The sequence below is a fragment of the Gambusia affinis genome, linkage group LG07, assembly GCF_019740435.1.
Source record: "Gambusia affinis linkage group LG07, SWU_Gaff_1.0, whole genome shotgun sequence".
NCBI classification, from domain to species: Eukaryota; Metazoa; Chordata; class Actinopteri; order Cyprinodontiformes; family Poeciliidae; genus Gambusia; species Gambusia affinis.
In genome coordinates, this window is record NC_057874.1 from 28449651 (window position 1) to 28476092 (window position 26442).

Consider the following 26442-nt stretch of genomic DNA (forward strand, 5'->3'; position numbering starts at 1 on the left):
CTATCTCTGAGGTCCTCCACAAACAAGGCTTTTTGGCATGGCACTAAAGTAGCCTCAGGCAGATCAGGCTCTTTGATCACCCCAATCTCCACCAACTTCTCCACTATTAAAGCCTTTAGGTCACCTTTAAGGACCTGTTTTGGGACCTGCAGCTTAAAATGCTCCACAATTTGCAGCAATTCACTCTTGCGGTAGCTATCAATAAGCTCAAGGGAGGGGTTGGCTAAAAAGTGCTCCAAACTAAATGAAACTGACATGGTTGCTGGATACAGACAACCCAAAATGTCTCCCCTTTTTTTTTCTTTTTTTTTTTTTCTGGACAAAGAAATCCTCTTAACGAGGATCCCGGACGAGCCCCCACTTATGTTACGCTCCCAAGGTCTAGGGGTCCAGGGGCGGTAACATAAAAATGTCCAGAGAAAAAGAATTAAATAAAAGAGGTGATTTATTACAAAAAAGGGTTTCACAGAACCAAAACAAAGTACAACATAACCCAATTGAAACAAAAGAAAATGACTAACAAATGTAAAACTGAGCAGTGCAAATTAAATTACAAAAGTTCAAACAAATCAGTCCAAAGGTAACTCAAACAATCCAAATCAAAAGACACAAAGGGAACACCAAACCTCCCTAGCACAAGCTAGTAGCAGCACACACAATCAAACTGCTTTAGCAGTAGCAAACAAAGTTCCAAGTGCTCTACAAAGCAGCATCAAACAAAAAGTAGGGGAACAGCTTTACAGAACCTCTTCCTACTAGCTGTCCCCCCGAAGGACTGTTCCAAGAGCCTTTTAAAGGTACAGGTGAGGCTCATCAGCATCTGATTGGCTGGCCACGATCTGCTGATCCAAGGGTGTGTCTCCTGCAGCTTCCAGGCAACCAATCAGAATAAGTGTTGTCCCAGCTGATCCTGCTTAACAAAAGAAAAAGGAGCATGTACAGCCTCAAGAGGCCAGGGGCCGTAACAGTCAAGAAATGTAAAAATGCAAAACCTATGCATGAAGGCTGATTTTTAGGTTTTAATGACAAAATAGGAACTGGTTGGAGAATATTTGGAGTTTAAATCCAAATATTCTCAGAGAGACAAAGAAATGTTTTCCTGTAATCAGGCACCTACAGACAGCATGTTGTGGGAAAAAAAATGTTAAATTTCCGCTGAAAAATGGCAATAGGGCCATCGTAATTATAAGATGGAAGGAAAAAAAGTAATTTTTTTGCCAAAAAAATTTAGAAAATTTTAGATTGAGCTAAAAAAAAAGGTTTCTAAAAAATAAAAAATAAAAATGGGGGATTCTCTGAGCTCAAAATGTTATACAATTTCCAGAAATAATTTGTAATTCTCAGAAATCTTCCTGAAAAACCTAGAAACCTAGTTTCAAAAGTAAAAAAATTTTGACAACTGAAAGATTTATAAGATGTAATAAAAATTATTTTCCTTGTAATTTCAACTTCTAGTGTTGAAAATTTCCTTGGGTTTTTCTGGAAAATTTCCAAGATTAATCACATTTACAATTTTTGAACTCAGAAACTTCAAGAAAATTTTTTTTCTTCTCACAAATGTAAAATTTTTTGAGTTCAAAGAATGTCCAAGTTTTTGAGATCGATCTCACAATTTTTATTTTCTTGCAAATTTATGACTTTTGGAGCTCAGAAATGTCCAAGATTTTTCTAGAAACTTTCTAAGAGAAATCTCGAAATTTGAATGTTTTTTATCGCAAACTATTTGAACTCGGAGAATCTCAACGTTTTTTCTGAAATATTTCCGAGATTCGTTAATCTAAAAATTGCTAAAAATTTTTTTTAACAAATTTACAACTATTTTCAGCTCAGCTGATATTCTTGTTTTTTTTTCCCTCCTAAAATTTCTGAGATTAATCTCAAAGTTTCAGTTTTTTATCAAACGTGTTCGACTGTTATTTCCAAGTTTTTTTTTTCTGAAAAATTTCTGAATTTATTCTCAAAATTGCCAAGTTTTTTTCTTGCACATTTACATCTTCTTGAGCTCAAAGAAAGTCCAACTTTTCTCTCTAGAAAATGTCTAATCCTAATCTAAAAATTTGTGAGTTTTTTGGCGGAAATTTGCTCTATTTTTCCTACCTACGGTGACCGTAAGCCGGAGCACCGACTGCCAGCGGTTTCCAGCCCCGCAGCCAGGCTGAGCATCCGGGAAGCGGAACCTGGAATGCCGCTTTGCTTTTCTTTCCTTCCACCCTTCAGACCCGGCAATGATGGAGCAGCAAAAAGCGACATGATTGGTGGATACAGCAGGCAGCGGCGGAGAAATGCAAACCCCTCGGCTTTGTTGCATTAGAGGGGGGAACGCCGGATCCTGCGGTGGGAAGCGGACTGGATCCTCCCGCAGCTCTGCGGTAAGAACAAAACCCAGACACACAGCAATGCGATTCAGTGAGAAGGGTGAAAAAAAAGAAAAAAGGAAACAGCCCGGGGGTGCCGCGATAGCTCTCAGACAAACCCGGCTCGGTTTGCTTTGCGTGACAGCTGCGGGACCAATGGAAACATGCGGGAAGCCAGCTGCGCTAAAGGCTGCAGCCAATGGAAAATGTGAGATCCGGAGAGCCGAGGTTAGGCTGGCTGCAGCAGCCAAACTTCCCAGTGAAATTTAAAAAAAGGCTGTTTGTGTTTTGGCTGCTGCAGAGGCCATTTTAGGTAAGAATCGTCCTCTAAGTTGGGGATGCGGGGCGATGATGTTTGCGGGTGCAGACGGGAGCTGGAGTCCCGCATCCAGGCTGAACGCGGTGCGGGCTGCTGGAAGCTTTATGTGGATTAAATAGATATTCCACTCCTCTTTTCTCCCTCCCTCCCCATCCCTCTCTCCCTCCCTCCCTCTCCGTTGCGTGCTAATTTTTTATGCATTTTTCTAAACTGTCATGGCGATTTTGTGTCCTTGGAAATAAAAAAAAGCAGCGGGCGCCTCTTTTTCTCCGCTTCTCGGGCTCGCCGGGGTGAGACTGCGGCCGGGAGTCCGGAGCAGGTGAGCTGTCCGCCGTGGGGAGAGGCTTTTCTCTCCCCGGGAAGACGGAGTTTTTAGCGGCTGTCCACACGTGTAAAGGAGACAGGCGGCTGTTTGGATGTATTTACAGCAGCGATGCAGTGACATTACAGAAGCTAGCTCTGAGCTAGCTGCGGGGGCTAACACCAAATAGGACTCTCTGTCTCCGTTTTTCCTTCCTCCCGGTTTTATCCGGTGCTTCTGCCTCCCGGTTTTCGGTTCTCCTAACCGCAAACTTCTCTTCCCATCCTTAGCCAGCTTTCCCAACTTGTGGCAGCTAGCCGCGTTAGCTCCCGCAGCTGCTAGCCTTCATTAAAAAGAGGTTTGAGGACGGCTAGGCTCTTATTAGCCTCTTAGCCTCCTGACTCATTACACCAGCCAGGTGTGCGGGAGAGCTCACGCACACCTGACCAGGTGTTGGAAACAAAGGATGGCAGCTGAATGCTAACACACCTCACTCCCGTCTGAATGCATGCAGGCATATATATGTTATGTTAAATGCTGCTAGTGTTATCCAGTTTGCTACTTTATTTTCTATTATGCATAAACAGATTTAAAAAAAGCTTGTTTTCTATTTGAAAATTTGGGCCGATATTTGTATTACTGTTATGGATGATATGGCTGGAAAACGTATCATGATATAAGCATTTCATATCAGTGGATATCAATAATTACTGATTAGTTTGTTTTTTTAAAATATCTTAAATGCTGCTGAGCAAGTTACTCAAAAGGTTGTTGCTAAGTAACCAGAGTGAGTGAGTTGATGCCACTAAACCAGCTTAAGTAGTGAGAAGTTGTACAGCTAGTTTTTCCTTTGCCTACATTTCCCAGAATGCTGTGCGGCTTTGGATCAGAGTTCAGTGAATATGGAATTTTTTATCTATTGATATTTATCATGTGTCTATTGCGATTTATATTCTTATTGATTTATTGCCCTGACCTACTCATAACTGATATTTACCTATATTACTTATATTTCGCTAACCTTTTGACAACTTAGAAAAAAATGTCTACACCGCTCACATCTCCTGTTCTTCAGATAAACTACGAACAATCCTTTGCTGCATCACTATTGCTGTCACATGACAAACGGCAACTTCCTTGCTCCACCTCCAGAAACAAACGGCAACCAGATGGAAATAAATGTTGGAAATCTAATATCGGCCGATACCGATGTTGATGCAGATATCTTGTATCATATTTTCTAGATATTGTCAGTTTTAAATCCATTAATTAATTTTCATTTACACGATTTATTGTTTTTCTCTCTTTCTACGAGAAACTGGATGACAAAAGTCTCCACTATATTGTTTTGGCCTTAAATCATCCTTTTTAAAAAATTTTGTTTATAGAGACTTCATAGTTCATTGTATTTGTTGTTTGTTTATTTTGTATACTTATGTCTTCCAGTTCCAATGTTAAATGTAGAATTAACATTTTATTTATCTTTTAGAATGTGTTTTTGCATTATAATGTTATTACTGTTACTATGCTTCTCAAAACAACAATATTATTGTTTATCGTAATAACTTCTGGGACAATTTATCGTCTGGTAACATTTGTTATCTTGCCAAACCTTGGATGTTGTCGTAACTTGTGTCCTGAACCAGTTGTCGTGGATGGTGATGCTGTGGTCAGGAAGGATCTCCAGTAGCAGTCAGTCTTGCAGCGAATCTAAAGAGGTTTCTGACTTAAGATGGTTGCTGAATGACAGTAACCTGTTGTGGATGAAACCACCAGCTGCTAATCCATTTCATTTGCTTTTGCTGCTCCTCTTTTGACATCTTTTTTGTCCGTTTAGGTAGAAAAAGGTGTTGGAGTCGGGAAGATGATGTTTCTCTGCTCTGCATCCATGAAGCGTCTTTTTCCAATTCCTCTGGGATTCTTAGCTTAGGTGTAATTCGAGCTAATGACATGCTAATTCGCTGTAAAAAAAAATACCTTGTTTCCACGGTTACACATCATAACAAATGCAGAAAAGATTAAAAAGTAGGAGTGGATAAAATTAATCCAACTGCTTAGCATCCAAAACCAGAAGGAATAATTGTTAAAAATCACAAACAAAACAAGAAACAACTTGTTTCTGCTTAAGACTGAAGGTCGTCCCCACAGCATGGTGCTTCCCTCACCCTTTTATTTTTTCTCGCAGTTAGCCTGGCATATTCAGGGCGTTTTCCGTCACTACTTTGGAGCGATGGAAAACTTGAGGCGTGTGGCAGACAGTTGTTTTTAATCATGCAAATCGTTCACAGAAGCCAGGTTTGTGGAGTGCATGAGTAACAGTTGTCCTTCCAACAGATTTTCCCTCATGAGCTGAAACAGTAATGTTCATTTATTTGTGTATTTACAGTCATTAGGTTGGAAACTGTGTGTTTTCACAATCACAAAAATCACAACAATTTTGAATATAATTATTTATATTAATTATTAATATAATTATTTATATTAACTTTAGAGGAAATAAAATAGAGAATATTTTCCCCCAAATATAACATCACATAGAAGGAAATGTATCTATACACTCGATGCAAAAAAAGTTGATTTTCTCTAGTTTAAAATCTAAAAACATAAATAAAATGAACTAATTTTCTTTACTTGACATTAAGGGTGGGCGTTTAAAATTTATTGAATCGTTTATCTTTTATAGTGAAAAAATTCCTTATGTTAAGAATTTAAATTTTTCATCACAATGAATTTCATATAATATTCAAAAAACTTATTAAAATGTAATTTTTACTATTTTCTCTCCAGTTTTTTCTCACAAGAGCATCAATGAACATCAGTAAATTAAAAAATATCATTATTACTATTTTTAATACTTGTCCTATCCTGTCCTGTCAGGCAGTGTGACACTTGAAAATAGAATTAAATTAAGTATTTATGTGCAGTTTGGTGATACAAATCACACTTCTTTAAGTGTCCTGAAGAAACTTATTTTAAATAGGAATGTTTTTCAAGAGCAGCATTTACATTTGTGGCACTATGAATGCTGCGACATGCAGTTCCCTAAATAGTTTTGTTGTTATCACAGTAATAATACAAAATATTGGAATAAAATTCAAATTCCATATCGCCTCCCCCTACTAGACGTTTAAAAAAAATTATAAGCAGTGTTTTCACAAAATGTTTAACATTTTTGGCTCTAAATTAGTTTTATTTAGCTGGATTGAGGGTAAAACTGGCTTTTTTGACTTTAAAGGTTGTAGACCTCTGGCCTAGTCAAAGGTCGGTTCGCTTGAGGAAGTGTGAATGCATAATCGAATTCTGGTTCACCTAAAAACTCTTTTTGATTAAAGTGAACTCTGGTGCCGTTTGAATGTGACGCCAGATCGCTCCGAAAGCAGGAAGTGGACTGCAAAAAAGGGGGATTGTGGGTAAATATAACCAAAACAAACGCGCTAAGCTAGCAGTAGCTTTTACCAGAGACATAAGAGAAATCCTACAACGGCTAAAATCTGATGCCACTCCATTTTTGTTTACATTTTGTGAAGAAGAAATTTTTGCTCGTCGTCTTCTTCGGAGGTTTTTGTGTTTGTTCCTTTAGTGGTTCTTGGTTCAGCGCCTCCAAAGGCCAGGAGGGGAACAAGTTTTCCAAAGGTTTGGTTGGTTTGTCTGGTTTTACACAGCAGCTGGAAATGTAACAAATGTTTCCATTTTAGACCTGAATCAATCAAAAATATACCAGACGACCAGGTAGGAAAACAACCTTAAAGACAAATTAAAATCTTCCCAAAATGGAACATAAAGTATTTTTCTTTCACTACCCACCTTTTCTGTTTGCACTTTAATTTTGTTAATTTTAAGAAAACTAGGATCACAAATGCTTACACTTAATGCAACAAATGTTTTTTAAGAAAGAAAGAGTGACCCAAATCCAGTTCCTGTTGCTCAAGTGTTGAACATAAAAATGTGTACGCCTCTTTTTCAACTAGGCTTTTCCCCCAAACGGATCTAATTTAGGGATCCCATTTCTACACCAATCAGACGACAAATCACAATAAATACTTTAGCCTTTTTAATAAAACTGATTTGGAAACTTGTAGACTTTGTTTAAATCAAGCTTATAAATGTAATGATGTTTTATAAAAGTGCTGCGTTCATTGATGTGAGAACAGTTTTCTACAGAAAGTGTAAGGATTAGCAGATGTTCTCTGTTTCTGCATCACACGTGTCTCTAATATTTATCAGATTTTTACCAAACTCTAAGGAAAAGTGCATCAAAAGCTTTCTTTCTTTGGCCTGAGCAGCCTAGTATTAGCAGTGCAATATTTTAAATATCCAAAATAAATCTATAAATGATTCTGAAATAACAAACACACATAACCGGAACCATAACTAATATGGATTATAAAGTCTCTGTAAACAAAATTAGCCTTCAAAAAATATGAATCATCAGAATGAAAAATATTGAGCTAATTTTAATTTATCGTGATTCATTTTGATGAATGAAGATGTTTTTGCTTTTCTTAAAAAGCATAAGATGCAAAGAAATACAGTTTTCTGTGACTTTCAGTGTAGTAACTTAAAAATAAATAAATAAAAACATCCCACTGGTTTTTCAATTTCCACCGAATCACAGTTAAAGCTGCAGTGAGTAATTTTCATAAAAAGAAGTTTAAATTTTTTTTTTTATACTGTCACAGTTTGTTATGAGACAGAAAATCTGTAAAAAGATCCCTTACCGCTCCAGCGCTAAGCTCGGAGGCAGGACTTAGCGCTGCCAATCACTGTTGCTTCTAAATGTGCTCATGGTGGAGAAACAACTTTCCATGTCAGAAAAACCGTTTATACGCCGTCATCAGTGGATATCTTTCAATAATAGAAAATGAGACACAGAACGTTATTTCAGCTTGTAGAAGATATGAGATAGAAATGAGATTATCAGATAAACTTAGGAGAAATAAAGACACGTTTAATTTAATAAATATACTACAAGGAAATTCAGAGAGTTAAAGTATTCACATTTTAATTAAGTTATATTTTTTGGATAACAGTTGTTTTTCTGCGCAGTGCCATTGCAGGGGGGAAGCAGCATGGATGAAAAAACAAAACAGTTACACAAAAGTGTTTCACTGTAAAGATGGTTTGCAGTGAGTTTTGTTGCAACCTGAAGTGTGAAATAAACTTCAGTGGAGTGTGAAAACAAAATATGTGTAAAGGTTTATGTCTGGTTGAACGATGTGTGAGACCAGTGGATTTTGTTTTTCGTTTTTGTGGGGGGATTTTATTGGGGAGCCCAGAAAATCTTTGGGAACCACTGGGCTAAGCAATGGAGCAGATTACAAACCAATCAGGAGCTCAGTTTTCAACAATAAAGATTTAAAAATCACAAAAAGTGAATTTAAAGGGGACCGACTATGCAAAATTAATATTTTACAGTATTTTGTACTCAGGTTTATTTCACATTTCTAAACTTTTGTTGTTTTTAAATGAATTTAACCCAGGTTTGCTTTATTTCTCCCTCTCAGATGGTTTCTTAATGTTTAATAATCAGATTTATTTATTTCTGTTGACAGATGCTGTGAACGGATAGAAGATGAAAATCCTCAAGAAGGACAAGCAGCAGGTTTGTTCTTCCACTTTACTGAATTTAACCTCCAGAATGACTCGAATGATCAGGTAAATCTCACACATATTCTGTTTAATCCAGTTTAACACCCAGTTAAACCTGGATTACTGCTGTGTGAGTTTTGCTAACTAATTCCCAAAGAGGATTATGGGAAATCATATGAGGGATGTTTTCAGCTTGGCGTTGTTTGGATCCATCAGCTTCACTGTTATATATATATATTTTGATATTTTGCTCTGCTTGGGATGATGCTTGTTTATAATCATGAGTCAGGCTGAGTTGAAAGATGAGTCAGAGTTTTTAGTGGGTTTCTGGAGATGACGCTTCTGTTTCACTCATACTAATCTTTATCTAATGCTTTTACCACCAGCTTATTATTTTATTTACTCACAATTATTTTAAGACATTCGAAGAAGTTGCAGCTCAGTCTTATGCACTACTGCAGAGAAACATAATGTATTAAAAAGTAAGAAAGCAAATGATAATTTATAAGATTAGCTACAAAGTTAGTTGTGCCGACCTTAAAACACTAAGCTGGCACAGTAGTTAGCAGAGGCTAATGCTAAAGCATTAACTTCAATTCAAAATTATACATTAACATTATAATTCTGTAAATATTATATTTGTGTTAATATCTTGTTTGAAATAAACTATTTGGGAGATAAAAGAGAACTTTAATGGAGGAAGTAAACAGACTTCAAAATAAGAGCATAACTATGAACATCTAACTACATAAAGAATTATTAACGATTAATTACCAAAACATCAACACAGATGTTGAACTTCATTCAACTGGAAGATTGAAATTAGTAAATTAAATTATCATTTCGAATTAAACTGGAAAAAGTGACTTTAGTGGAAGCTAGGCGTGCTAATATTAGCAAATTAGCTTCACTATTAGCGGAAGAGATTCAACAAAAAAGAATAATCAGAACAATGTTTGTTTCCATTAAATATGTGTGTTTATTTACTCGTTACAGTGGATTAAATATGGACCACATACATGAATTGCTTTTGATTGATCTAGTGTCATTTAGTGATCGATTGTATTTATTGTTGAACAGTACAGCCAACATATTTATCTGGATTTCTTTTCCATCTGACCTACAGCACCATATGAAAACTAAACCTGGTAATATTCACTAATTTAGCATTTTGAAGTTTTTAAAACTGATTTATATCTGTGATGTTGCACATTAATCACCAAATAAGTTGTATTTTGGTATTTCTGATAAAGTTTTGCTTTAACCAATGCTGTATTGTTGGAGGCATAAGTGGATCAAATTTACCAGATAGCAATCATTTCCTAACTAATCTGCATTATTTTACAGAACCAAAATCTGTAAAAGTTCTGTCTGAAAAATTTATTTCTACTTTCAATTGATAACCAAAAATGAAAAACTGATTTTTTGGTTTGTTTGGCTTTTGAATCGGCTACAAAATTATATGAAAAAGTTTTTTTTTTACATTTTCAGTTTTATTCTCGGATCAAAAATTAGAAATTGGAAAATGGGCTGTAGAACCAAATCTGATTTTAATATTTTAAGATGTTGAATCTGTTCAAAGTGTGAGTTATCTGGTGACGTTTTGGTTGGATTAAAATTTATATTAAGATTTTAGTTTGTTTTGCAAACATCACCTTTAAATGCATGTGGAATTTGGCATCAACATACCGTACATAAAACCACCTGGACTCTGAAACATTTTGGTAGTAATATCGCTTAATAAAGATTATTTAAGCTGCTTTTTAAAGTTTCTCCCTCCTGAATACTTGGGCATTTATTGTATTGTGAAAAGATATAAGTTTTGATTTGTCATGGTCTCGATAAATTTTAGTTGATGTTTTTTTAAAAAAAGAAACGGTATTATTTTAGGTTTTTTTTGTTTTTACAATTTTCTTTCTTATTATTAAATAGTAGTAAATTAGAAAATAATTAAATGCATTTACAGTTTAGTGGTATAAATCACGCTTTTTAAAGTAATTGGCGTTCTGAAGAAACTTATTTCAAAAGGGAATATTTTCCAAAAGCATTATTCACAGACATTCACAGTTAGCTAAAACAAAAAGGTTCCCCTAATAAATAGTTTATAGATATGTCATCCATTCTTCTATAAATACTTAATATGACATGAATAATTGTTTATTATGCATTAATTAAAGGAGAGAATGAGACTATATGCTAAAAAATACATTTATGAATGCTTATTGTGCTTACAAGTTAATAAATCAATAACAACTTTAGATAAAATATATAGGTGAACAGACTTGTTTTAATATTCGACAAAGAACAGGCAGATTTTGTCTCCTTGTCTCCCCTAATTAATGCAAAATAAACAGTTATTAATGAGTTATAATGTGCTTAGAGTGGAGTTAATAACATCTGTGAACTACTTTTTAGCTATTTTAATATAAAGAAGCACCGAAAAAAAATAAGAAATGTTTTTTTAATCATTTTTATTGTTATCACAAAGCACCACAAAATATTGGGATAAAATTAAACATTCATATTGCCCACTTCTGGTTTACAGGATTTTCACTTAATCTTCAGCTTTGTAGAATCATTTCTGGGTCACAAAGATCTGAGCAAAAAATATTAAAATCAAACTCAAAGTTTTAAATTTCTATTTTTGATCCTTAAACTGAAATTGAAAATGTGAAAAACAAAACATTTTTTGTTCTTTTTCTAACACATTCAACAGATATTTCATTTTTTGATTAGTTGAAAACAGACGGATCGATTTGTTTTTGTTCCTCGTGAACCTCTGTTTGTGTCCAGCGCTGTTGAGTTTTTACAGTGCAAATCTGGTGAGACTTTAGCTGACGTCTCGTTTTGTTTGCACCGTTTGTTCAGTTTATCTACCTGCAGCTTCTTCAAACGGAGCGGTTATGTCATCGCCACACGGCGATCTGAGCGTGGAAACGTGCAGAGACGACCGCCGCTGAAAAAAAACTAAATTAATGTTGTTTTTATGGCTCCTTCCTGTCAGAAACGCAGCAGATCTGTTTGTTCAAACGGAAGCCACTGAATTCAGCTGTTACTCTGCTGAACATTTAGTTTGAAGCCACTGGTCATTAGAGTTTATATTCTTTATTGTATTCTTTACGTATTCAGTTCATTTGTGGCTCTTGAACTGATGTTTATTTATTTATTTGAGTTTATTTGGTAGGGACAGACACACATCGACACAGACAAACCCATGTTTGCGTCATAGTGCAGTAGCAACAGCTAATTCGCAGCACTTGTCCCTAGATGGGCTCAATATGCGTCCCCACACTGCAGTTCAAGAATGATACAAATCTTACCTGTCCAGCACCATGCAGATGGAGATTTCTTTTATTTAGAGCATCATTTTCTTTAAGTAGAAAATGTCAAGTACATCCCAAAGTATTCATCCTTTTATTACCAAGCTAAGCAGAAACACGTTTATCCAAAGAAAATTGTCTGTATTCACTGAAAACTTACTTTTCTGTCTGTTTCATTAAACTTGGTTTGAAATAGCAAGCAGTTTGAAAGAAAGTGACCCAACTGCTGTTCTTATACTGAGAATAATTTTATTCAGTCAAAACCACATGCATTTTTTTAGTACAGCTAACACGCAAAAACCTTTCCAGTTTTCGGCCTACATTGTTTATTTTAATAATTCAAAGTTTTTTTTTAAACATCAGTAACAGTGATGGTAAATATGGGCTGTCCAGGTTTAGGCTTCAGTTCAACTGGACATCAAAACTGCAACGTTTGTTGCATTTTCAGCTGCTGTGGTTTTCTTTCACACTGAGTCAACCAAATTCTTTGAGCAACCTGTTCCCCTCCTCACCTGTGGGGGCGCTGCACCAAGAACCACTGAAGGAAACAACACAAAAACTTGTCTTCCATGAAGCACAATTTCCTTCTTCAAGAAATGGAAGCAAAAATGGAGTAACGTCAGATTTTGTAAGTTTTCCTTTTGTCTGTGGCTAAAGGCCACAAGCCGTTTATCCTGCTAGCCTAGCGCATTTGTTTTGGTTGTATTTACCCAGAATACCTTGCGCTGTAGTCTGCTTCTTATTTTTGGTGCGGTTTCTGGTCCGCTTGGTGTTCACACATGCATTCGAACCAAACCAGAGTTCACTTCAACTGAACAGAAACCGAGGTTTGTAGGCGGACAGATTCAGAGTTTTTTGTCCGATTTCACATTCACACCTGTGAATGCAGCCTTAAACACTGAAATGATGGATTTTATTATACAAAAATCTGATTTGTTGTTGTTGTGATTCTGTGTTAGTTTTTCTATGTTTTTAAAATAAAGTAAATGAAATGAATGCCTGAATGTAATGAAAAGTGCAAAGTTTAGTTGTTTTTTTTTTTGTGAGAAAACTTTCAGTCAGAAGGAGGTCAGACGTGTTTCCTGCGTTCACAAATTAATTCACTAATTCATTAATTCAGCTTTCCGTAGCGACTGAAAGGAGGTTTCAGCATCGATGGAACTGCAGTGTTCATGGTCTATATTTGTGAAGGAGAGACGGACCGTGTGTGTGTGTGTGTGTGTGCGTGTGCGTGTGTGTGTGTGTGTGTGTGTGTGTGTGTTTGGTGCTTTGTGAGGCAGGATTATTGATTCATAGCCGATGTGATTGCGGGCCGCCCCTCTCGGTCGTGTTTGCTCGACTTCTCCCGACTATCAGGCCCAACGCTGCAGCGCATCACTGCAGCCGGTTTGGATGTTTGACTCTGAATCCTGGGTAAAGAAAACAAAAAAATAAGAATTTCAAATCAACATTTCTGATCAGATCTTAAAATGTGGATTTCTGCCAGATTTACAATGATGTATTCGAGCCGCTGTAGAGGGAAAAACAGGAAAAAGGAGGCAGTTTCCACCAAAAAACAACTTTTAGATTAATTTTCTAGAAAATTTGTTTGAAATTTCTGGGCTTGAAAACTTGAAAATTTGCTAGAAAAGCAAATCAAAATTTGAGATTGTTAGAAATGTTTTAGAAAAATTTGTGAAAATTTACTAGAAAAAAACTAGAAACATGAGATTAGTAAATTCTGTAGGAAAGCTTGGAAATTTCTGAGTTTGAAAAGTTGAAAATTTGCTGGGATGAAATAAAATTTTGAGGCTAATCTCAGAATTTTTCTAGAAAAACATGGAGATGTCCTAAATTTCAAAAGCTGAAAAATTGCTAGAAAAAACTACTATGAGATTAATATCAGAAATTTTCTAAAACAAAATACAAAAATATTTGAGTTTGAAACGTCAATTTGCTAGGAAAAAACTAAGAAATTTTGAGATTAATCTCAGAGATTTTGTAGAAAAATCATAAAAATTTCTCAGTTTCAAAAATCAAACGTTTGTGAGAAAAAAAATTAAACTTTTGAATCTAAAGTTTTTTGGTGAAAATGTATTCTATCTTTTTTTTTTTTTCTAACATGCCGTTGTAATTTAAACAGCCTAGCATGATTTTTTCCCCTGGTGTTTTTCACTCTGGTCTAAATTTGGTCGCCAGGTCTGACCTGTTGTGTCTGGATTAGAGTTGAGTCGGACTCGTTTTCTTGGTGAAATCCGTTCTGACCTCTGGAGAATCGCCCTCTGACCTCTTCTCAGTCTGGGAGTCGAAGAGAAGTTCTTGTTTGGCTTGGATTGCTTTGTGGAGGCTTTTTCACGCTGAAGGAAGCTGGATTAGAGCAGCGCTCGCCTCGACACTTTGACCTTTTTTAGTTTTACAGTCAAAATGACCTAAAAAACGACATTTAGCGTCTTTCGTTGAGGAACTTTTTTCCTGAACGCTCTTCTTCAGCAGCAACAAGAATTGATAATATCAAGATATTATCAAACAAAATCAAATCTTCCTGAAAATAATGGCTGTAAGAAAAGGTTTTTAATATGACGGCATCCCAAAGCTTCTTATGTTTTGAATCTTTAATGATGTAAAGGTTTCATAAAGGCGTTAACTCCTTCCTCCCATCTCCTGCAAAACTGCTTCTACTAAACAGCTTTTAAATCCGTGGTTATTGGCACATTAAAATTATTCAGACGATTAATCAATTTATTTAGACGATTAATCATTTTAGTCTCATGATTAATCGACTTAAAATGTTTTAGTTTACTTAGTTTATTTTATACAATATTAGAAATACATTAAAACAATCCAAAATAAATAATCCATTTCCTTTGTTAAATAGGACAATATAAGATTTTTAAAATTATTGTTACTGAATTTGAACCAAGTGAAGCTAAAATGTCACGTGTCACGTTCTGGGTGGAACGTCTTTATAGACCAAGAATGTTTTTCACCTTCAATAAATTTTTAAAATAATTTTTGTAAATTAATTACTGCTGTCAGTGTGTTAGAGTTTATATACTCCAATGAAGGATTATTTGATTCCTAAATTAGTTGACTATTTAAATAAACGATTAATCGCGATTAAACCGATTAATTGTTTCAGCTGTACTTTATATATACATATATACATACGTATGAACATATTGTACATTTTTCTTTCCTAACTGAACCTCCTAGCTGCACATTGCTTTTAATTATTTAGTTTTTTTTTTAAAATAATTTCTCTGTACCTTACAGTCTGTTGTTCATACTTTTATATTTTCTGTTACCTTAACTTGCTGTTGTGACATCTGAATTTATCCTCTGTAGGACAATAAAGGATGTTTCTATTCTGTTCTAATATAAACTAAACTTACCTGTTCGTATCTCTCTGAAGTAAGTTTTTATAAATAATGGTTTAATAATCGACTGGAGAAAAAAAAATCACATGAAGCTTCTGACATCCAGTTTCACGTCAGAGGTGGACAAAAGAGGGAGTCGGTTCACGTAGATGGCATCGAACGGGTTACCGTGGTGACCGCGTGTTTACGTCTGCCTCGTCCCGTATCCAAACAGCAGCAGCAGCGCTGGCACTGGGAGCCAGTTTCCATGGCAACAGCCTTGATACCCGCTCCTCAAACGGACTGACGATGAGGCGGCGCAGCTCGCCGTGTGTGTGCCTGCGTTCCTGTTCATGTTGCCTCATTACCACGTTGCGTTGTTGTTTTTTAAACTGTTGACCTTGTTGAGATGCAAGAGATTTTAAGAAATATTTTTTAAAGTCTAACTCATTTTCAGATTTTAGTATTTTTGTTGTTTTTTTTTAAATACAGATTTATTGTTTTGATTGGTTATGAACTGGCTGCTGGTACAAAGGTTCAACTTTGGGTTGAACAGTTTGACACGTGGCTAGCTTTACAAGCCTGTGTGTGTGTGTGTGTGCGTGTGTGTGTGTGTGTGTGTGTGTGAGGATTTATGATACTTGTGTGAACGTCTGTTTGCGCATCTGCATGGGTCTCACGACACAGGCAGTCACACTTTCTGCATAAATGCAGCCGTTCGTCAATCATCCAGCTGCTACATCGGACGATTATCAACCAGATGATTGATAATTAAAGAAATTTAGCTTTAATTATCAATTAATTAATTTAGTTGAAAATTATTTAGTTATATTACTGGGGTATTTTCTTAAATTTTCAACATGGGTTTCCATTTTTTGTCACGTTTTTCGACCTTGATAAAAATCCTGCTCCTTCCTAACATCACAGTTTAGAACAAAAGTACTTTAAGATAAACTTGTATGACAATTTAAGTATTTTAATTTAAATCAGAATAAAAACGAATTGCTTTCTGTTTTCTTGGCCAAAATTCTACCATTCTTGACTTGTGACCACAACAAAATCATTTCAAGGACCAGAAACGGCCCCTGGACCACAATTTGGACACCTCTGATCTACAATCTGCTTTTCTTTTGGGGATTCAAATCAGTGAGTCTAATAGCATCTCAGTTAGCATTGCGCCATGTTTTAGCTTTCCAAGCTGCATTTTTTAGATCTAATCTAAAAAAACCAGCAAAAAATCTGATTATGTTGTGAAAAATTTTAACTTGCGTTAAACAGAAAAATCCATGAATAGGAAAATCCACTTTATACTACAGAAATAGTTTTAAAAAGCTTCTATGATGATGAAAACCTTCTTGAATCCCTTCAGGGTTCAGTTTGTTTTAAAACTCACCAGCCATGTTCAGAAGTTTCTGATTGAATATTCCTCATAATCAGAGAAACGAGCCGCTTCTGGCTCGTGTTCAGTGCAGATTCTCCTCTTTTGCCAAGTGCAGAAATGTGCCACAGCTTGTGCTGGTGACATTGGAACAGAAAACATACGGACACAGAGCCGCCTCTCACTTCATGTGCAGATGGACGGAGCGCACAAACAGCAAACAGAACACAATCTGACCCAACTGATTCGCTTTGGGGATTTTTTTCTTTGTTTCTATTTCACATTGAGCTAAAATTAAAACGTATTCCACAAATTTTAAAGGTTTTAACAGGAAATTATTATTTCTAGTGTCGATTCTATTTGTTGCAATAACTTTGGAAAAATATTTGGATTTTTGGGAAAAGTAGCTGCAGCCTTTAAGTTTTATATATATATAAAAAATATTTACATATTGAAAACAAAGTTTACACTGTAAAAACTGTTGTGGCAGCGTATGAGACAGTTAATCTATGAATAAATCTCCTCTGCCTTCTCCCAGTGCCAAATGAGAACAACCAATCACAGCTAAGAGGCGGGTCTTAGCGCTCTCAATCACCAACGTGTCGCTCCTCTCCATTTTGCTCTCTGCTATGAAGCAGCTAGCATAACCTGAAATGAAAGCTAAGGTTTAATTAGCATAGCCACCAATAAATGGTTTTTCTGTAAATGTAAGTTGCCATGTACTTGCTGCACATTTATCAGCATGTACATGAGAATGATTGACAGTGCTAAGACCCGCCCCCTGCCTCTGATTGGCTGCTTTTGGTTGGGAGCTTCAGACAGCAACACCACTGATGAATCTTTTCACAGTTTATCTGTCTCATAACAAACTGCCACAACAGTTTTAACAAAGATGTAGAAAAAAAAACCTTTTCAGCTTCAACTTTAATTTTAGCTAAAGTTAAAGCTGAACATTATTTGGCTGGTTTTGTTTGAAGTGATGTTGTTGAAACTATGAAAATGATATTGCAAATGAGACGGTGTCTTCAGTCAGAGCCTTTTTCAGTACCGCTGTAATACTGACTGGTACAGGAGATCCTTGCAGCTTTGTCCAAGTTTCAATCATGTAGTTCAGTGGCGTCCAAACGTTTAGTCCTGGGCACCAAAACTGGCAAATTTAAACAACTGTTGGCACAAAACTAATTTAAATAAAAAGGCAAATATTATAATTGTATATAAGCTTATTTTTTATATAAAATATAAAAGTTTATTGTGATTTTATTTTTTATTTTATGAAATCTGCATCTCTTTAAAGATCCACAACATCAGAATGGCTGCTGCCTTAATAGAAGAAAAACAGTCATCTTGACCATGACCTTCTTTATTTTAATTTTTTTTTTAAAATAATTTCTGACATGTATTCATGGGCCAAAAAAAAAAATCTTTCCACTCTTGGGGCATTCTGATCTGGTTGATCTGAAGGGATGCTGAAGAATACAAAATTAATTCTTTATTTTATGCATTAATTTCAGACCCACAGCATGATGCTGCCACCACCATGCTTGATGTTCAGTGCCTTTAGGTATAAAAGCCTTCTCCAATATTCTTCATCAAATAACTCAATGTTTGCTTCCTCTAACCGTGAAAATGTGGCGTTTCGGAAACTTGGTGGTTCATGACTAATTTAAATTCCTGTTTATGGTTCAAATAAACTTAAAAATAAGTCATTTACACCCACAAGAAGCGTCTCTGAAGCCAAATATGTAGAGGTGATGAAAATATGCAAAGCTGGCTTCACTTTGTGCAGCTGTTTTTCTCTCCTGTTTCGTCACAAACGCGTCCCGGGATTTTCAGGGAGCAGTCACGAGATCGAGGAGACGGTTATAAAGTCCTACGCTCTCATGCTCACCATCTGATGCTGTGTGTGTGTGTGTGTGTGTGTGCAGGTTTTAGCAGCTATTAAACACAGAGTTAATCATCTGCAGCTCAGATTTTTTTATACTTGACAAAGTGAGCGTCATCGTCACGGTGCAAATTATCTGCTCAACATGATGTAAAATAATCCTTTTTAAAAAAAAACTATTTTCAGTGGATAGTTTATTCTTCACAGATAAATAAAGTTGCTATATGTGAAGAAATATCTGTTGTATAAGCAACTCATAAAGAATGGAGAAATTAAATATGTTTTATTTTCAGTAAACCTCACTGGATGTTAGTTAACTCTACCCTAACAAATGATTTAATTATTCCTTTTTGCATTGTTGTAAAAGTCTGAACTTTTTTACAAAATGAAGTTGTTTATTTCTTAACAATTTATTGTCTGATTTCTGCTGACGCTCTCGGTTTTGAGCGAGTCTCTGACTGAATAGAGACAGTTTGTGTTTCTAAACTAAGTTAACTTTGTTATAGCACATTTACAGCAGGATTGTGGTTTAAAGTGCTTTACATCATAAAAACGTCACAAAGTAACCAATTATTAAACAAGCAATAAATATTACATTTTGTGAAATCATCAAGCAGATATTCATCAATATGTTGGTCAATGTTTCAGTTTTTATTAATCTAAAGCACATCTGACTTTTTTTTAGTTTATGTTTGTGACTGTTTTGCAGTTTCCTCAAAGTTTGTTCCAGATTTGTGGTGCATAGAAGCTGAATGCTGCTTCTCCGTTGTTGGTTCTGCATCAGAACGCTGAATTAGTTTCTCTGGAAGTTGCTGAGAGATTAGTCCTTTATTCCTGGAAATGTTTTTCAGATGACAGAAGGCTGATTTTGTAACCATCTTTATGTGACTAAAGGTTCAGATCAGAGTTCATCACTAGATAAATTAAGGTCTTAAAATGTCTTGAATTCATGTAAAAATGAAAGTTAACCTTAAATTTTTCATGGCACAACAATTTAATCATCTTCATTGCATTCTGTGACTTGAGGCTTTTGCGGCTATCGCTAAATAGCAGTTGATATCCCTTGCTAGCTAGCCAGCTAGCTTTTTATGTCTATTTTTATTTTTTATTTTTTTTCCTCCACCAGGGGGTCCTTTTTGTGGGCTCTAGTGTCCCTTTTTTCATAGTAGGCTGACAGGAAAGGGGGAAGGACAGGGGGGAAGACATGCGGCAAATATCATCGGGTCCGGGAATCGAACCCGCGATGGCCGCGTCGAGGACTGAGGGCCTCCAAACGTGGGGCGCGCTAACCCCTACGCCACCGGAGCACGCCCCTTTTATGTCTATTTTGAGTGAAAAAGTTTTGCAAATTGGATGGCCGACATTTATTTTCGCCAGCGGCTCATTTCTGCTGCTAATTGTACGATGCTAGGCGCAACCTCTCCCCAAAAACTGTAAGCTAGGTGCTACATGGGTTAAGAGAGACATACAGTGTCTTGCAAAAGTATTCGGCCCCTTTGGACTTTCCACCCTTTTGTCGCTTTTCAGGCTTCAAACATAGAGATCTAACATTTTATTATTTTGTGAAGGATCAACAACAAGTGGGACACAATCTTGAGGTGGGATAAAATTTATTGGATATTTTAAAGTTCTTTAACATATTAAAAACTGTAAAGTCGGGCGTGCAATATTATTCGGCCCCTTTTCTTTCAATGCAGTAAACTCATTACTCGAAAACTCAATTAAAATGTGCTATATTTATACCAAGAGAAATTAAAATATTTACTTTAAATTAAATCCCTTATATTTACAGTTTTTTCTGTCTTAATTTCCTTCAAAGTGGCATTAAAAAGGTCTTAAAAAGTTTTACATTTACTCTGTAGCCGACTGAAATTAATCAAACTGTAATTATACAAACAGACTGCGGTTGATTCAAAACATCTGTTTTTTTTCTTAGTGCTGCTGCCTCAGCGGATGCACATTTGAGCTCTTTGAAATCATCTATTTGTTGTTTATTGAGTCTTCTCTGCATGTTTGATCCAAATGGATTTTTGCCCACATGCTGCACTGACCTTGAGGTCCGCCTACCGGTCATGAATATTTATGACTGCAAGCGTTTATGCAGAAAACTGAGACAATGCAGCGTAGCGATCGGAGTCAGACGGATGGCGTTCCTGCATCGATCCCTGGCTGGTTGCAGGAAAAACTCACTCCGTCTTCTGCAGCAGATGAAGAAAACTTCCCGGGTTTATGACCATTTCTGCAGCTCCAACTGCAACTTTAAACCGACTTCATCCAGGGAAACATTTTCTCACTGCAAACAACTTTTTTCTTGCATAATAAATCACAAACTCTCTGGCTGTTGTAAACTATTAATAATATAAATGAATAAATTAAATTTATTAATTATTCTGATGATTAACCTACCGTAGTAATGCAATAAAAAAGTTATGTTTTGCAGCAGTAACTGAAGCTAGTTAAAGTTTATTTTTTTTTCACATTTACAGGTTAAATACCATAATTTGTGTTTAAATAACTTTTGAAGAGGAGTTAGCCAGAAGCATAAACTTATTTGACCCAACACGTTTCCTTTATATGTTTTACCCAACACATTATTCTGTACTTAAGGAAGAAGAAAACAAAATAAAACAGTAAAAGAGACATGAGAGAAAATGCTTGTAAAAAAACAATTAATTTCCTTTTTCAAATAAGAAAATATTTTATTGCTTAAAATGTAAAATGGTTAAAATATTACTTCTAGTTTTAAGTTTTTAAGTGCAAAAATATGAGTAATAAAACATTTCACATTATCTTTTAATTAAAAATCAAACTTACATTGAGAGTTTGGCTTTTATATTACATTTCACATACAGTCTCAGGTTTGAAATATGGAAAAAATGTGACAGATGAGGAATCAAACTTTGACGAATATTTAAATATATTTATGTCCTGAAACACTGAAATGTGACAAATATGGGGAAAAAAGGACTTTGGGAAGTGGAAAGCACTTTTTAACACCAACAAGCAAATTAAAAATCAAGAAGACAAAGGAGAACACATCTGAAGGTTTTCATTTGTTTTCTTATTCCCCCTCATTGATCATCTGTTGTTGATCATCTATTTATTTATTCATTTGTAATAGATAAATCTGACATTTCTGATAGAAGTAACTTTCATTACTTAAAGGATTTTATTACGCATTAGTATAATATAAAATTAATTCTTTTAGTTTTCCATCATGTTAAAGTTATTCCCTCATCAAAAACATACCTGATTCTGTATTGCATGTTTGAGAAATCCTTTAATCTCCATGGCAACCATTGAGCTGCAAAACGCCTGGGTGAACCTAGCCCCGCCTTCGAGGCACAGCTCCTCCTCCACTCAGCTCCTTCAGACTAGCCAGCAGCTTTTAGCAAACACCTGGTTCATTTGCTGAGCTCATTATAGGAGCTAGTTATCAGAGCAATGCTGGTAAAAACGTGAAGGGTTAACAGGTGCCATGTTGGAATGAGTTTCTGAAAGAGCAGGAGCTTCTTAAAGAGACAGAGTCCGATTTTAAGGCGATAAATCAGGAAGTAAAACTTCTTTTAAGTCATATTTATGTATAACATGTTGATGTAAATGTCACTCTGTTCCTGGGAAACACATAGAAACTGAGTATTTAAGCATCCTGGATGTTTCAGGATGCTTAAATGTTCAACCAGTCTGGCCTGGTTCACATATGTTTGGTTTGTTTACGTCTCGCAGGCGGTTTAATCGTTTTAACACTCGCGCCGTCCGTGTTGAGTGAGCCCCAAAAGGCTGCAGCGTCCTGCAGGCTGATAGAGGAATATTCTGCATGTTAAGTGTTTAGTCACAGCATGATTCACAGCAACAACGGCGCGTGCTCAGAATGGGACTTTTCTCCAGTTTCACCACTATTATTCCCACACAAATCATTCTCTGTGTCATATAAAAATATACTTTACTACAAGCTTTCTTCCTAACATCAGTGTTGAAAATATAAACACTAGGTGATGATATTTAATTAGAAACTGTATCACTGTTGTTTTGTTGCTTTTATTCCCTAAATTCACTTTCTGTTCTGTGGATTATTCTAATAACTTTCACTTTTTTAAAAATAATTTGTGCTTGTTTATAGGCATTGTACACTTCTGCTTCCTGTAATAAATAATCATTTGGATTAGTTTATTTAAATTTGGAGTGTTTGACATTTACAGCATATAGTGATCCTTCCTCCTGTCACTTTTTATTTTTCAATCTTGGCTGTTTCTAGTTTTATTGCTGAATTTTACACATTTATGTCCCACTAAGCTTTTTTTATTCAAGCAAATAAATCCATTTTATTTTTCTGTTTAAACTGTTTATTGATGTTTTGTGCAATTGCCTCACTTTGAAGTTCACATGGAAGCAAAAATTTGCTGTTAAGTGACAAACCTCAGCTTTTTATAACAGGAGGTCATAAATCTGGTTCTAGGAACGTGGGCTGGATGACCTTCCACGACCTCTGGAAATATTTATTGATAAATTTAAAACAATAGCGTCACAAATTAAACTTTTTGCAGGTCAAGTGTTAAACACCAATTAGATTTGAAGAAGGTGGTGGGGTCGACTTGACTCAGGTGCTCAGCTGTATTTTTGTTTTCCTGATTCCAGATGTTCACTGGCCTCCCGAAGCACACGCCGCCTACAGCCTCCCCCGCCGCCGCCGCCGCCTCGGATCAAGGCAGCATCGCACAAACCACAGTTCCCACAATCCCTCGGGGACACCTGGTCGTCGGCTCCAAGGACCAGCTCCGGATCCTCACCCCAGTGGGCAGCACATCGACGGCCAATCACTGTGCGGCGGTCGGCCTGCACGCCGCCAGGTCCCATGCCTCCTTGAATGAGGAAGATGAGGGAGGAGGCGGGGGCAGGGTGAAGAAGAAACGAAAGAAAAAGGACAAGAGGCAGTGGGAGAAAGTCGAAGCCGAAGAGGAGGAGAAGGAGAGCAGCAAACCAAAGAGACAAAAGGAGGAGAAGGAGACGACTGTGCTGACGCTGAGAAGGAGCAAAGAGCCGAAGGAGAGGAAGGAGCGACGCACCAAGGGGAAGGGCAGCCGGAAGGACAGCGGCGCAGATCCCAGGAATGCGGCAGGTGGGAAAACCTCGGAGCCGCCCGCGGCTTCTGGCCCGGTTCCAGTCCCGGTCAAAATTCCTGGGAAAAGAGGTCGGAAACCGAAGGTTAAGGTCCTCCCTCCTGTGCCGGCGAACCAAGGTTTGTAGAAACATCCAAAATGGCTTCATTTTTATTAATGCGTTTAGGTTGCAGCTACAGTTGAACAATAAATCCATAATATATAATCATCTGATAGAATAATCAATAATTTCACTGAACTCTTATCAAAAACTGCAAAGCATTCTGGGAGTCCTAGACAGAGGAAAGACTTTAGCCGCTCAACCTCTCACTGCTAAGTAAGCTAGGTTGGTGGAATCAGCTAACTCACTAATCGTTTTGTTACTTAGCAACTCATTTGTTCTTTGGTTACCTAGCAACAGCTGTGTAGAGGGGAAAACTGTGGATAAAGCTGGGAAAGGTCACGACAGTGTTTCAGATATTCAGATATTTAAAGCAAAAAAACAGATCAATAATTATCGACATCTACTGACATGAAATTCTTATATTGTAATTAGCACCGGAAAAATCTAAACCATAAATTGCATCTGATTATACGTGAGATATCATATTCAACAATTTCCACTGAACTCTGATCCAGAACAGCAAAGCATTCTGGGAGGTAGGCAGAGGAAAGACTTTAGCTGTTCATCTTCTCATGACTAGCTAAGCTATGTTGGTGGCATCAACTAACTCTCTCACTCCTTGGTTGCCTAGCAACAACCTGCTGAGTAACTTGCGCAGCAGCAGTTTCAGGTTTTGCCACTGTGCCTCTTAACTGACCAAAAATATAGAACATCGTGGACAGAAAACTGAATAAAACAGGAAAGGACATGCCACCAGTCTGACAGTATGTCAGGTATTCAAATAAAAGAACTAATCAATAATTATTGATATCGACTGATATGAAACGGTTGCATCGTGATTTTTCAACCATGTCATCCAAACCCTAGTTGCAGGGTTTTGTACAGGTTCTTTAAATCCTTGAAAGTGTTTGAATTTCAGTTTTCTTGTTTTTGTTTAGTCAGAATAGCCAAAATTATTTCTATCTGCTAATTAGTAGAAAACTTGGAAAGAAAATTTTTTTAGATTTTTTTTTTGTAACTTTTATAGCATTGAATTTGAGTATCATTTTTCATCACCATTATCATTTACCTTAACATGACTCATTTGGATTGTTTCAATGTAATGAATGTTTATTATTCTCAATATTTCAGTGACTTATTGATCGCCGTATATTTTTTACTGAAATGAGGGAGTTTCTTGTTAAGTTAATGCTTTCTTCTCAGACTAGTCAGGTGGATTGGATGTGTTTGAGAGACATTTCAAAACATAATATTTGTTTTATTTTACTTTACCTAGAAGGTAGAATACTATCAAATGTTTTAAATTGGCGACATTCTTCTCAAACGCAGCTAATTCAAAATTAGAAATTCAAATTACAGCACCTCCAGGCCTAAAAACAGATCTTATTGGACTGTCCCAACCGTCTTTCTGTTTTCCACTCTTGCAGCAGGGCCTCAAGTAAACAACAGCCAGGCCGCCCAGATCCACGGGAAGAGTCATGGCCAGGCCAACAGCAAGACTGCAGCCCCCACGGCGCCAAAGCAGAGGGGCCGCAAACCCAAGTAAGAACAACCACAAGGTCGGAAAAGCAGAATCAAGCTGTATGACTCAAATAACCAACACAGGGCTGAACTGGAAAGGTTGGTTTCAGGTGCTACCAGGGTGAAGCTGGTGACACATGGCGCATTTACATCTCAGTCTCCTGCATTTCGCTTTCATAAACTCATTATAATGATATTTACATCTAGTTAAAAATAAATAATCTTCTTGTTTAAATAAGACAGATCGTAGTGAGCCTGTCGCAATAAGAAGTAAGTCGATGAATCGCATGATAAATTAAAATGAGTGTGATAATTAAAAACTCCTGCCCTTTTCGAAGGTCCACCTCCAGGACGTCATAACAACATGGCTCCTCTATTAACCCTTTAGCAACGCCTTTACCAGCGTTTCACTGAGAAGTAGCTCCTGTAATGAGCTCAGCTGATACGCAGTTCAAACAGATATTAGCTAATTGCTGCTAGCTAGTTTGAAGGAGCTGGGTGGGGGAGGAGCTGCACCTCGAAGGCGGGGCTAGGTCCACCCAGGGGTTTTGCACAACTCAATGGTTGCCATGGAGATTAAAGGATTTCTCAAACATGTGTGAAAGAATGAAAGCAACACTCCAGGTATGTTTTTGATGACAGAATAACATGACGTAAAAGTTTATTTTTACATGATACTACCCCTTTAAGAGAGCAATATTCAGTGTGTGAAACCTAAAGTTGCTGCCAAAAGCCACAAATATTGACAGTTTTTGCTATGCTTTATTGTAATGCAGCAGTCTCCCAACCAGCCCTACATCGACAGTCTTAAATTGACTTGCTAAAACCTGCAGATACCCCTTCATTAGAAACTTCACTGATACTGAAATACCAAACTTTAAGTGTATTTTCTTCCCTCAAAAAAGTGTTATTGACAGAGCTTAGGTGTGGTGCATTCAGTGACCAGAAAAAGATCAGATTTCTGAGTTTTTGGCCAGTCAATTTCTGTCACTAGCAATTTTAATAAAACTTAAAGGAGCCAAACTCCTGAGCAGAACCCACCCTGCATAGCATCGTGAACTGGGTCTGAATGTAGATGCAGATTTTACAGCAGGTAAATTAAACTGCTCAGAACATCATTAAACTCATCAGAGACTATCATGGTCTGTCTTTAGAGCGCCTGAAGGATCCTAAAAGATGCAACCAATCCAGATCCGACCGGTTCAGCCAGCTGCTGCCTGTTA

The 26442-nt window shown here is 36.6% G+C and overlaps 1 protein-coding gene across 5 annotated transcripts in view; it reads left to right on the forward strand.

Moving 5' to 3' along the window:
• The first annotated feature begins 1474 nt into the window (after positions 1-1474).
• The window catches only part of chd6 (chromodomain helicase DNA binding protein 6), a 60775-nt gene continuing 35807 nt past the window's right edge, over positions 1475-26442 (forward strand). For 2 of the 5 annotated variants that reach the window (XM_044121783.1, XM_044121787.1), the window contains exons 1-4: positions 1475-2992; positions 8527-8576; positions 23114-23714; positions 25126-25240. In XM_044121783.1, the coding sequence (XP_043977718.1) occupies positions 8547-8576; positions 23114-23714; positions 25126-25240 (746 nt within the window). In that variant the 5' untranslated portion in view covers positions 1475-2992; positions 8527-8546. The remainder of the gene's footprint in view (positions 2993-8526; positions 8577-23113; positions 23715-25125; positions 25241-26442) is intronic. The other 3 variants (XM_044121786.1, XM_044121785.1, XM_044121784.1) reach the window with 3 other exon arrangements.